At 40.0% G+C, this 13,100-nt stretch overlaps 1 protein-coding gene across 1 annotated transcript in view; it reads left to right on the top strand.

Moving 5' to 3' along the window:
* The first annotated feature begins 407 nt into the window (after positions 1-407).
* Positions 408-13,100, top strand: part of LOC122655003 (midasin-like) — a 130,552-nt gene continuing 117,859 nt past the window's right edge. The window contains 8 exon segments of the mRNA XM_043849256.1: positions 408-436; positions 5,407-5,483; positions 5,532-5,615; positions 5,769-5,775; positions 5,938-6,046; positions 6,773-7,047; positions 7,151-7,345; positions 7,601-7,770. Of these exon segments, the coding sequence (XP_043705191.1) occupies positions 408-436; positions 5,407-5,483; positions 5,532-5,615; positions 5,769-5,775; positions 5,938-6,046; positions 6,773-7,047; positions 7,151-7,345; positions 7,601-7,770 (946 nt within the window).

Raw genomic sequence — 13,100 nt, 5'->3', positions numbered from 1 at the left:
GGGATAAAAGTTCAAATTCTTCCATCAATTTTCTAATTATAAAGGAAGATGAATTTGATTTCCATGCTGAGAGTGGATAAATTTCTCTATTATGAACAATCAGCTTTAGGGTTTTACAGAAAGCTATTACTGTCACAAATGATTGAAATGGTTTTTTGGAGGATGACTGACAAGTGTGGCTAGTAAAGTTGAAAGGATAGTTTTCCTTTCATGTCCTTTGTATCTCTTTTTCGCCTTTTGTGAGACATTAGTAGGTTTTTTTTTTTTTTTTTTTTTTGAATCAAGTTAGTGTGAAGGGGGCATCCTTTATGCAAATATGTTCTGTTGGTGTACTGTACACGTACTTGTAGAAAATCCTTCAACCATCCTATGTCTAGAAAGGCATTCTTCCACAATAGGAGACACAAATGGAAGGTGAAATGTTTGTTATTTCTTGGTGCGTTGCCCTTTCTTTATGATTTATGCTCGTCTCCAAAAATGCATATTTTGGATCTCTTGGGCTGCACTTTGTTAGCCTAATCAAAACTGAATTTGTATTAGCTCCTTTTGTATAATTTGGAAATAATGGAAAAGCTACATTCTTGATGATTTTAGCTATTCATCGGGTTGGATTGCTGCTGGGAGATGAGTATAGTAACTATTATCTTTTTCTCTTTTTGTTTTTGCCTCCACCTTAATCCTTACTGTGCTTGTCTACTTTATTGTTGGGCTGACATTCGATTTAACTTTTCCTCTTCTTATGTAGTTGACCAGTTTATACATGTATATTTTTTTGGTCCTACTTTCATTATTGGTCAAGAAAGGAAGTCCTTGAAATGCTTGTCTTTTACCACAGAACTAATTTGATACTTGTCTTTTAATTAATTTTGGCTTTGGAAGGATAAGTGTTCTGTGTTGTGTGATTTTTGCTCTCATTTTTTAATGTTTTATTCTCTATTGGTGTTGTGTCATTGGTTATGATGCCAAAAAGGTGATGAGAGTTTAATGCAGAAGCAAGCAATCAACTAAGTTTTCTTAACTGAAAACATCAGCAAAATGCAAACATAGTTCGAGAACTCGCCGAGTTTCTCGGTTTTTGGAAAAGCCGAGATGATACTGCCTGTGAGTCTCAAAAGTGCAATGTCTCGGTGAGATCTCGGATCTCGGTTTTGACCCATTTTTTTAACCCACCTACCACTTAAATACCTCACCTAACTCGACAGAACTCGACATATCTCGGCGTGATCTCGGATCTCGGGGCTAGATCTCGGGTTGACCCAAAGTTGAGGCTACGAGTTGGAAAAAAAAATGCACCCACTCGGCGAGATCTCGACTCATCTCGGTTTTTCAAAGAGCCGAGTTGGTATCGAGACCCGAGTTTTAGTACCTTGAATGCAAACAAAGATAAGTTTATTACTGAAATTTATACCTGATTTCATGCCTTGACAGAACCCTTATTTTATTTTTTTGGATGAATAAAAAATTCATTACCAACAGAAAGAGAGGGGGTGGGACATACAAGCACAAGCCAATTACAAGGCCCTGCTACTACAAAGGGGGAGGCAAAGGCCTGCAAAAGAGGAGGGGAAGAGCCACAACCAACCACAACATACTAAAAGGGGAGAAGCTTGATCACAACATGACAACTAAAGCCAACCTCAATGAAAGCACTCTATCCAAGAGTAGAAGGGTTTGTAATCCCACGATAGAGGGCGTGACCTCTGATATCCATGCTTAAGCAAAATCTTCTCGTTGGTGGGAAAGAAGTAGTCTCTGTAGGGCGGTAACTTAGGGTAAGGAGGGGAGCTTCTGTCATGCCTGCGGTAAAGGGGAGGGGGAGGGACAATAGGAGGCTGGAGGGGGTTGGAGGGAGAGGGATGGGCTTTGGTAAGGGTGTCAAAACCTAAAATGAACTGGTCAAACCGGCCCGACCCAACCCGATTGAGCCCGATCCAAACCGAACCGAAGCCTTATTAGTTCGGCTTCGTTTTGCGGGTTAGAGCACCATTCAGTTTTGGCTCGGCCCGACCCAACCTGATTGAGCCCGATCCAAACCTAACCAAGGCCTTATTGGTTCGGCTTCGGTTTGCGGGTTAGAGCACCATTCGGTTTTGGCTTGATTTGGGCTAAACCGATGGGCCTGACCGATAGGGCCAAACCCGAACCCGAACCGAACACTGAAACTACCCCCGAACCCTAAATACACTACCTAATCCCTACCCCAAACTAGTGTATACCCGGTTTTCAAACCAAACCGAACCGAACTAAATTGAAACCGATAGTACAAACCGAACCCGAGTCCAAATGGAACTGAAACCGAAAAAGTCCTTTTTGGTTTGGTTTACTTGAAGCTTGCACAAAAACCAAACCTGAATCGAACAGCCCGATTGACACCCTTAGGCTTTGGGTTGGCGCAGGAGGGATCATCCTAGGGGCAAAGTTAAGACCCAAAAATGGGTGTGCCATGCATAGTTGTCACGACGCCTAGGTGACCCAAGGGGTTGGAGGGGGCCCAAAATCAAGGCGACACCAACTAGGCGAACAAGGCGTCCAAGGCATCCAAGGCACCCGACCAAGCTTGAAGGGCCAAAAGGTGCTGGCCCATTAAGGCCAGCGGGATCAAAGGAGATTTGGAGAAGATTTGGCCTAGGATGGGAAATTGGAGAGATGCAAGGCCAATGGGAGGAAGGGTCCAACCAAGGAGGTTGAGTGGGTGGGTCAAGGCAAGGGTGTAGGTGGGTGGTTGGGTTGGGTCGAATGGAGGGCCCAGAAGAAGAGGTGACAAGAGTATTTTGGTTAGGTTCGAGCCCAAAAGAGGGTCTGGTTAAGGGTCACGTAAGTGAGGGTTAGAGGGGTGAGGTAAATCAAAGGTCAGGGTTTGGCAGGGTGGTTGAACCTTGGGTTTAGATATTGGGGAGGAAAAAGAGGAGGGGAGGGGGGAAGGGGCCAGACTTGGAGTTGTTTGATCTTCGAGAACCTCCCAACAAATGAGAGGGGGAGAGCATTGGAGCAACATGAGCTCGATTGGACGAGGATCCTAGCAGATATATCTTGGCGGTAGGAGTATTTGAGGGAAAACAACTTGTCGAGAGACCTGGGAGCTGCTGGATGTTGGGAGAAGAGCCTATGAGAGCCGACAAGTTGTAGAAGGGTGCAGGCGCTGGGACCATTGGTCCTGGCAAAGGGAAGGACCGATGGGGGATGAGGGGGCGCATTGGAGTGGCTGAGGGGGGAACTAGAAGTGGGTTGATCTCTTCGTTGGTTAGGATGCTGACGCCAACTTCTCCATGGCCTCGCCAGGGAGAGGTGGTATATCCAACCGAAGGAGCATAGTTCAAGAACTCGCGAGATCTCACCGAGTTTCTTGATTTTTTGAAGACTCGAGACGAGATGGGATACGAGTTGTAAAAGTACAACAACTCGATCGAGATCTCGAGAATGTCAACCCAAAGTCCTTTATATGAGTGCCAGATCTCGAGATCTTGCTGGAAAATCTTGGTATACAGACACCTATCGATGCCCGGAACCAAGACAGACAAGACACACACTTATTTATGCCTAATATCATTTAACTAAATTAAATAGTATTTTATTTACTTAAGATATTATTCATAAATAAGCAAATACCCCCTATTTGAATCCAATAAAAATAGTTAAAAAATAAACTTCCAAAAGGAAAAAATGTCAACCCCCCCGTTTAAGAACAAAAATTGGCTTTTCGGCGGTAGGTGCAATTTTCAACTTTCTAATGCTGGGGTTTTTCTCAAGTCTAAAAATTCCATAAATCTTAATATGGTAAAACATTGCTAAAAACCAAAAGTGCGGTAAAATATTCATTTGTTTTGATGTCCAAAAAAATATTTTCATTTAGAACGATTTTGACAGCATTCGCACACACCGAATTAAGTTTGACCAGTACATAATTCATTCAATATAAATTAGATTTAAGCAATCTTGGACTTGTTGGAAAGGGCATTAGTTCTTCCTATAGGGACCACCATGAAATTTAAGATATTAATCTTTCATTATACCAGGTCTCTACACTTGGATACATTTTTCTTTTTCCACCATCGAACAAATGTCCCCACATTTTTTTTGGATGAAAATGTCCCCACGTTAATTGACTAGAAAACTTAGAATTCCTACTTCTCATAGGAATGAATAGAAAACGACTAGTCTTGAAGAAAAAATCCAACCTGATTTGGAGCCAAAAGAAAAAGATTTGAACGTGAAATCAAAATCTGGAGTAGCAATTGACAGTAACCCAAGTGTTGAAATTGATTTGCTGAGTCTTCTCGAAACTGGGCTGGCTTACCTGGCTACTGATTTGGATGGTGAAATGGACCCAAAATGACATGATCTGTATGGGTTTGTCACTTTGTCTTGATTAGTCTTAGATTTGAATTGAGATTTAAGAGATAAAGCGGATGCTCCATTTTTACCAACTTATTGTGCCCTGTTTTAATGTATTTCTTCTTATTCTTGTTTCTGACCTTGGTGTTTTTTGGCAAATTGCGATCTGTGTCCCCTGCATCAAAGTTATGCATTTGATTCTTTTTTGGGACCTAATTTCAGGATGAAGCACTGCCTTTTGACTTCCATCTCTGGGTTGCTTTTAATATTTTATGTGTGTACAATTTTAAGGCATTCAGGCACTCTTTCTTTTCAATATTAAAAGTTTCAAAGCATTCTCTGATGTAAGCCATTTGCCGTAGTTTTAGGATCAAGCTGCGTGACCCTGATATGCTTGTTTGGAAGTTCTTTCCCCCTACTTCCCCCTGAATCAGCAACAGGATACTATGTTTCATATTTGCCCTTATCTTCCTGAACATCCACTATGTCCCATACATGATTTATGTAGTTCAAGAGCACAAAAAACCTTTATATCAAGCATTTAGCTAAGGAAACCAATAGGCACTGAAACGGTTTCAAAACAGCTGAATTCTTTTGGTGTCAGTGCACTCAATCGTATATCAACCAATATCAGCGGGAACTCTTGGATAAGATGGAGAATGACCTTCAAACTGCCTCCTGTTTCTTTTGTTCCATGTTCCCCAGACTATGGCCATAGAAGTCATGTTTTGATGGCACACTTGTCCCACAAGTTAGCTTCTCATGGACTGAACTACAGTTGTTTTAACACTTCAGACAATGTCATCATACTCCAAACAGGGTCAGAAAATATTCTATGCACCCTCAATCAATTCAAAGATGGTCCCATCACCAACTCTTCCTCATTATAGGTCAGGTAACATCATTCACTAGGTGCAAACCCTGGTGCTTTAGATCTGCTCTTGTAATTAGCTTGTTTGTAATTTACACCCTTGTAAGGTTCTGTGTTCTCCACACCCTGTAATCTCCAACAGTCCCTCTGTCTGATTTTGTCTTCATTATTCAGTTGTCTATCTGGTAAATTGCATTATGCAGTCTCAGAAACGGAATCCCACTAGCAACCGCTCCAGGTCCTCCCGGTGGATCTCATGGCTACATAGATGTCCCAGCAAGTTAGATATATCTGCTCATTATTCAGCTGTCTATCTGGTAAATTGCAGTATGCAGCCACAGAAACGAAATCCCACCACCAACTGCTCCAGGTCCTCCCTCTGGATCTCATGGATGCATAGATGTTCCAGAAAGTTAGATATGTCTGCAACTCTATTTTAACCAAATTTTCTTTTGAATTGAGGCACCATCACAGTCCCATCCTTGACTTTAGAAGAATGTTTCTACTGTTTCTACTGATGCTTGTAAGTTTGATGGTCTTGGTATTTTTGGTCTGGTTGGTGCAGGTGGATTGTAAGTGATGGATTCTGTGGCATCGTCTCTCTCTTCCCTGGTCTTATTGTGGGGTGGGGGGATTCTCTACATGGATTGAATTGAGTCACCATTGCAGCGCGCGAGTGTTACACATTGCTTCGTTTTATTTTATTTAATACAATTATACCTACTATTGCACAGAAATGAGATTTTATTTTACCTGGTAGTGAATGAATATTTTTGTCTTGCTTTGGATGTCCGACTTGTTAATATTCTGCATAAGAACACATCTCTTCATGTGGACTGGGAGGTTTGTGTTGTTAACACATATACATACAGGTGACTGTTATGCTACCACCTTATTGGCTGAAGTGGGTAAATGTCAGCTATCCTCGTGCTTCGGGGGTCTCATCTTAGATTTTCATGATAGAACATCATGGAAATTTTTTATTTGGTTAGAAAAAATAAAAACAAATTCTTGCTTCATGTTGAGTATATCCAGCTGAGACACACCAGCTGTCTGATGGATATGCATTTCTTAAATTAGGACCTAATCTTTTTCCTTTGATTTGATTGATAACAGTTTCTCCATTTACATCAATTATTTTTAGCACAGAAAGGTTCTTGCTTTTTCTTTTCAAAAAATTTGTCTCATGGTATTACTATTTGCCTTGCCTGGCAACAACTTCAATTAATTCTATGTCCTGGTTCCAGAGACAGTGTTCTCTAATTACATATTCTTTTATGCCTTCGTTTACAAACAAATTAAATATTTTTGCGGAGATATGGATCATCAACTATTTGAAAATGCTGAAACAGTTCTTTCTTTTTCCATTTTACAAACATGTCATTACTTCCTCTCTAGTTTCTGTGCTGCTACTAACCCGTGATGATGTTAACTTTTTAGAGGTTGAAGGATCTAATGCTGAAACCATCCTTTTGCTATTTCAATTGAATTCGATATGGCATGCTCATTGTTGAATAAAGCTTAACTTCCTTTATCCTCTTTTTATGATCATTTTAAATCAAATGTCAGGAGGCAACTCGCTTGCTAAATGCTGTTCGGACATCTTTACGCTTCCTCCTAGTAAAGCCTAAAGTCTTCTCTGAACTTTGGAACTGGTCTTGTTTCTTGAACCTCGTCCAACACTCTCCGAATGTTGGTTCAGGAAATAATCCTGAGCTCTTAAAAGCCATTTTGGACATAAAATGGTGCGGGATACAGATATTATCAATCGTTTTGAGAATGAGTGATAGAGCAACGTCGTGCTTTGGTCTTGATGCAGAAAATTCTTTTTCATGTTTACTACGGTTAGCCTTTTCTTGCTTTCTTTCAGACATGCTGCCACTTCAACAGTTACAATTTGAAGGCTGCAAATTTGATGATATTCATGTAGCTTTTTGATACTTGCAGCTGGGATGAGTTCTGTGAGGATGTATCAGTAGAAAAAGCTAGCTGCTATCTAGAAAGAACTGAACAACAAAGTGGAGATTTTGTTGATGGAAGCATTGATTTTGATCAGGAGTACTGCCTGCAGTCTTTTGGGCTTCTGTGTTCTGAAGTTTCTTCTTTAGAGCCGTTAAGTAGGAACAGAAGGCTGTCAACATTGTAAGCAGAAAAATAATTTCCCCCCTTCGATCTTGTATCTTGCCTTTTTTCCTATATTAAATTGGATATTAATTAAAAAAAAAGTGGGCAGATAGTTATTTTTTTTATTCTTCTTTCTGATGAGCAGCAAAGATTTTCATTTTATTTTTCCAATTCAGTAAACTATATATTTCTTAGTTGCATTGTCTCTGGTTTGTTTTGCCCATCGTGGGTTGTTGATGCCTCTCTTGATATCAAGTGTTTTTCCATTTTCAGGGGTAGAAAATTAGAAGACAATCCCTTTGTGTTGACTTCAGCTGTGAAAAAGAGCTTTGAGATGGTCCTGCTGGCAGTAAGCCAAAAATGGCCTGTTCTTCTATATGGTCCTACAGGTTCTGGAAAGACGGCATTGATTAGCAAGTTGGCCCAAGTTAGTGGGAACCAAGGTATTCCTTTGTATTATCAAACTTCTAACAAACCACCCCCCCCCCCCCCCAAAAAAAAAAAAAAAAAAAAAAAAGGATAAAAAAAATTCAAGATTAACATAATATTCAAAAGGAGAAAAAGAGGGACAAGATATGTGAATGGCTGGAAGGAGCCTTGCCCAGAAGAAATTCAACAAATAAAGAGTAGACTAAAAGTATGCTACATCGCCAATTGGTTAAAATTTTCCTCCTTCCAGGATGCTCGATTTCTGGCTTAGTGCTTGGTGCTTTTGGAGTCTAAACTAATACAATTTTTGTTTTAGATGCAAAAGCAAAGACTTCTCTCAGATGGTGAAGACAGTTTGCAGAGTCCTCTGCTTCACTCTTGTATTGCACATAATAAGGATAGCTTAGTCTGGTTTGTTATTTTAAATTTTAATTGCCAAATCCTACTGGCCCATTGAAACCCACTATTAGTGAACAGATTTTTAACCTATCACCCATGATCATCTGACCAGAGCATAGAACTAAAACTCGGAACTCTACCAGGTTTTGACCCTGGGAGAAACCGAGTTGACTCGAGATCTCGGTTAGTTGGTGCATTTTTCTTTTCAACTCGAAGGCTGGTTTAGGTGGGTTTTAGACCTAGTTTGGGTCTGAAACTTGGTACTCAGCCTATTTTAGGCCATTTAAACACAATGACACTATCAAATTTTGCAAAAACAAAGTCCAAATAGGAGTTCCACTTAGTGGGAAACTAGGACAAACACAAGACAAACACTTATTTATGCCTAATATCATTTAAGTAAATGATTTTGTATTTGTATTTCATTTATTTAAGATATTATTCATAAATAAGGTAAAATGGGCCGAAATCTTGGTCGAGTTGCGATCTCGACCCACGATCTCGATTCGACCGAGGTATTGCACTTTTTAACTCATCTTGTCTCGACCTTGGGAAAAAACGAGATCTCGTGAGTTTTAGTTCCATTTGGGTATACAAACATAGTTTTAGATGCAAAAGCAAAGACTTCTCTTGGATAGTGAAGACAGTTTGTAGAGTCCTCTGCTTCACTCTTGTATTGGACATAATAAGGATAGCTTAGTCTGGTTTGTTATTTTAAATTTTAATTGCAAAATCCTACTGGCCCATTGAAACCCTCTATTAGAGAACAGATTTTTAACCTATCTCCCATGATCATCTGACCAGAGTATACAAACATAGTCATCTCAGGGTTGTCTCTGAAACTTCTAAATCCCATGGGACGTGGCTTCTTAATGTAGTTCTAGATTAGTAGGAGACCAACTAGAAGCCAGTAAACCAGGATCTGTGATGAACACTAATTCGGCTGGGCTAAAATAGGTGTTTTTGGTGAAATTAGGGTTAGGGTTTGATATGTGGGTTATGTCAAGTTGAGGTAGGGGAGTCTATCAATGAAAGTTCTGGGATGTTTTGATGGAGTTAGGTATGTAAACATGAATGGTCAGCAAGGTTAGGGTTAGGGTTTTGGGTTTTTGAAAAGAGGTAAAGATGGATTTTTAGGGTTTATGATGGTCAGATGAGGTAGCAACTTAGATTGAGTTTTCCTTATGGTGAGAGGAGAGTTCGATCCAAAAAATGAGGGATTTTGCTGGCTGGTTTGCTCTGGGCGGAATTTAGGTATTGGGAAATGTGAAAACAAAAAAGGGGAATGTTAGGGTTTGGTGGTTTAGAGGATTAGAAGAATAAAGGTTAGGGTTGGGATGAATCAAACTCACTGTTGTTGCAGAATTTCCTTGGCAGCAGCTTGTTTGGATGAGAAACTTGAATAAGAATTGAATATTTAACTAGAACTTGAAGGAGAGCTTCAAAAGAACCACCCGGGCTTCCCACCGCAAGGTGTCAATCGGATCAAACACCGATTCCACCAGCCTTGATCAAACACAAGACAAAAAATCTTCAATGGAGAAGAAGAGCAACAAAAGCTTTTCATTATAACAAAATTAGTATGTCTTGATGTCGTGTACTTTTCCATGGTAAACATGAGTGTTTGAGGAGTTCATTGGTACCATTGCTAGTGGTTCTGCCATAAACTGGCTAAAACCACAGTATAAAACAATCTAACTGATTTTTCAGTTTTATTTCTCCATGTCTTGTTCTTATAGAGTGGCCTCATGCATATCACTTGTTTCCCTAGGCTTCCCATTAATTGTAGGCATCATAGTTCAAAAACTCGTTTCGTTTCGGTGTTTCGGGTTGACCGAAATATCCAAAATTTCGGTTGAAATTTTGCATTTTTCTGGTATGTTTCGATAGGTCATTTCGGTGGATTTTAGGCCAAGTTAAGGCTTTAAACTTCATGGAAACCCTATTTTAGGCTATATAAACACATTTAAATGTTCAAATTGCAAAAATAGTCACCCAAAGTGGTGTTTTGGACCATTATTTGGCAATGTATGGTTGAACCCTAATGTATAACTAAGTTATTTCCACATGCGCATTGTTTAAGACTTTAAGTTCTAGAGGACATAATAAATTAATGATTAATAAGCAATTTAAACAAGTAAATTGACTTTGAAGTTGGTAACATAAAGTGAATGACTCATAAGTCATAACTTAAGTCATAATATTTAGTATATTAAGTCAATAACAAGTTAACAACTTAAGAAGTTTGAATTTTGTGTTCTCCAAGTGGTTCCAACGTAGATTCGAAGGTCGGTACACAAATTAGCAAAAAGAGTTTGAAGAATGAAGAAAACAGAAGAAACAAACCACAAAAGGGCAGCCTTTCGACCGAGACTAATGAGTTTTTGCCTTTTGTACTAGGTGTTTTGAAAAGGGAATCTCGATATCTCGCGAGATATGTACCAATATCTCGAGATATCATGAGATAATCGAAATCTTGATCGAGATTTGGTATTTTTTTGATTCGAGGTACCATTTCGTTTTGCCCTGGTCGAGATTTTCGAAATATTTGAAATCTCGACCGAAATTTCGTGAGATTTAGTACTACGGTAAATTAACAATTATCTATGCAAACAATAAGTAGCCTTTATTGTAGGTGTTGCTGTTAAAATGTATAGGTGATCCTAGTCATAGTTCAAAATTTCGTCTCGTCTCACCATTTCGGACTGGTCGAAATTTTCGAAATATTTTGAAATTTCGGTGAAATATGGTATTTTCTTGCCGTATTTCGGCACTCCATCTTGGTGGGTTTTTGGCCATATTAAGGTCTGATACTTTATGTACACCCTTATTTAAGCTAAATAAACACATTTAAACCTTTATATTGCAAAAAAAAAAAAAATGAACTCAAAGTGGGTTTTGGGTTTGCACCCTTGATTGACAATATACGGATGGACCCTGATCTATAAATAGTTAAATACACATTGTTTAAGTACTAAAAGACATAATAAGAAATTCAAACAAAGTAATGAGACAAAAATAACGCCAAATGTAGCGTTTAGTTTAAACTTTAAACTCATAAAGTCATAAGTGCATAAGTTCATAAGTCATAACTCATAAACTCCATAATAGTCAATAGTTCAATACTCAATACACAAAGTCACAAGTCACAATTCACAAGTCACAACTCACAAGACTCATAACTTTCATAAAACAAATCCTAGTAATAATTGCTATGCCTTCCTGGATCGACCCCACTCATGCTCCGTTGGAGTAGACATCCATTGCTCTCTGTCTGAAAGACATACGTAGACCACGGTATAGTTTGGGAGAAGAAACGAGTGTAGTCATCCACAATTGCCATTTAAATGGAGTCATCAACATACTGGAGGTAACCTATCCTTGGATATGGGTTACCAATCTGTGAAGAACCACCTTGACCACCCACGGATCCAGTATGATGTGATGTCGGCGCTGGCAGCATGTACGGCCGGTGAATTGGGTAGCTAGGGTATGCAAAGGTGTCGTCCACAAAAGATGATCCAGTACGTCCCTGGGACTGGGACTGGGAGTCAAAGTCCCCTACCCCAACGAACTGTCCATATCCATATCCATATCCACCGTGAGGTTTTGAAGCACTATAATCTGATGACGACGGAGTGGTACGTGCGTTAAAAGATGGGGCACGCCAATGCCCACTCGATCCTCCCTCCCTATCACCCATACTCAATCCGCCAACAGAGCTAGATAAGTCATCAATATCCATATAATCAGCCTGTGTTTGTCGACCCCTATGCTTCCTGGTGTATGGTAATATGGAGGCTTGTGAGGGTGCGGGTGCGGGCTCACGTGCACCGTGGTCCGTATCTTGTGTGGCATGATCAAATTGTGTTTCTCCAGTGAATCAGATTGGCTCTATGGACACCGTCTGCTCGTCTACTATATAATGCTCTCGCATTCCATTAAATGCTTCACCACCACCACCACCACCACCGTAATCACTGCCATCATCATTACCATCACCATCACCATCACCATCACTTCCATCAGTTCCAGTTCCACCAATATGAGTAGTCGGTGAAGATTTGCCAGTTTGAGTTTGATTCCTACCAGTATTACCTGAGGACCTGGACCAGTCATTATCCTCAGCATTGCCACTTGTGGGCTGGAATGGTATGGGTAATGCTTCCCGTGCATGTATCCAATCCTCATCAGCCATATACTCATCCACATCAACACCCATCTCGGAAGCTATCATCGGGTCTGGCCTACCTCCCTCCTGATCCAACACCGGCTCACCTCTATCCCTCACTCAATCCACAATAGGGTCCTCATCGTCTAAGTAAACCTGAAAATGCTGGCGAGGTCAATAGTGCCCCTTTGCCCCTCATGTCCCATGCATATGTGTTGCAGTTTTAGCCTCAAGTTGTAGTGCATATACACTAAGTTAGATAGACGTTGGGAGCCCAATCTGTTGCGGTTCTTGGAGTGGATGAGCGAAAACGTACTCCAGTCCTTCTCACAGCCAGATGCGGAACATGTTTGGGCAAGGACCTTGGTTGCTATTCTCCTCAAATTCTCAGCCGATTCCCCATACAATACCCTCCATTCAGCTGCATTACAAGTTTACAACAAAAAAAGACGTGTCAAATTTTTCACAAGTTTCAAGTTTCAATACATATGTAATTTAAAAGAATAAGATATTGAATTGAGTACCAGCATCACCGCGTTCTCTGCCTTGTACTGCAGCATCGGTTCCAAAACTCCCCAATGCATCCCTATATCTCTTATTCTATACCCATTTGGGAAATTTTTAAAATTAGTAATGACTCATTATTAATTAGTAATTAGTACTTACTAAATATAGTCCAAATGAATTATAAGATTCACCTCAGTGTTGCATATAACTTGTAGTTTACCATCTGGCTCCAACGTTTTTAGTACTTGTTTCACAACTTCAATAAGT

This window comes from Telopea speciosissima, chromosome 3 (assembly GCF_018873765.1).
Source record: "Telopea speciosissima isolate NSW1024214 ecotype Mountain lineage chromosome 3, Tspe_v1, whole genome shotgun sequence".
Lineage (NCBI taxonomy): Eukaryota > Viridiplantae > Streptophyta > Magnoliopsida > Proteales > Proteaceae > Telopea > Telopea speciosissima.
Note: the sequence above shows the minus strand (reverse complement) of the source record. Positions and strands in the feature narration are given on the sequence as shown.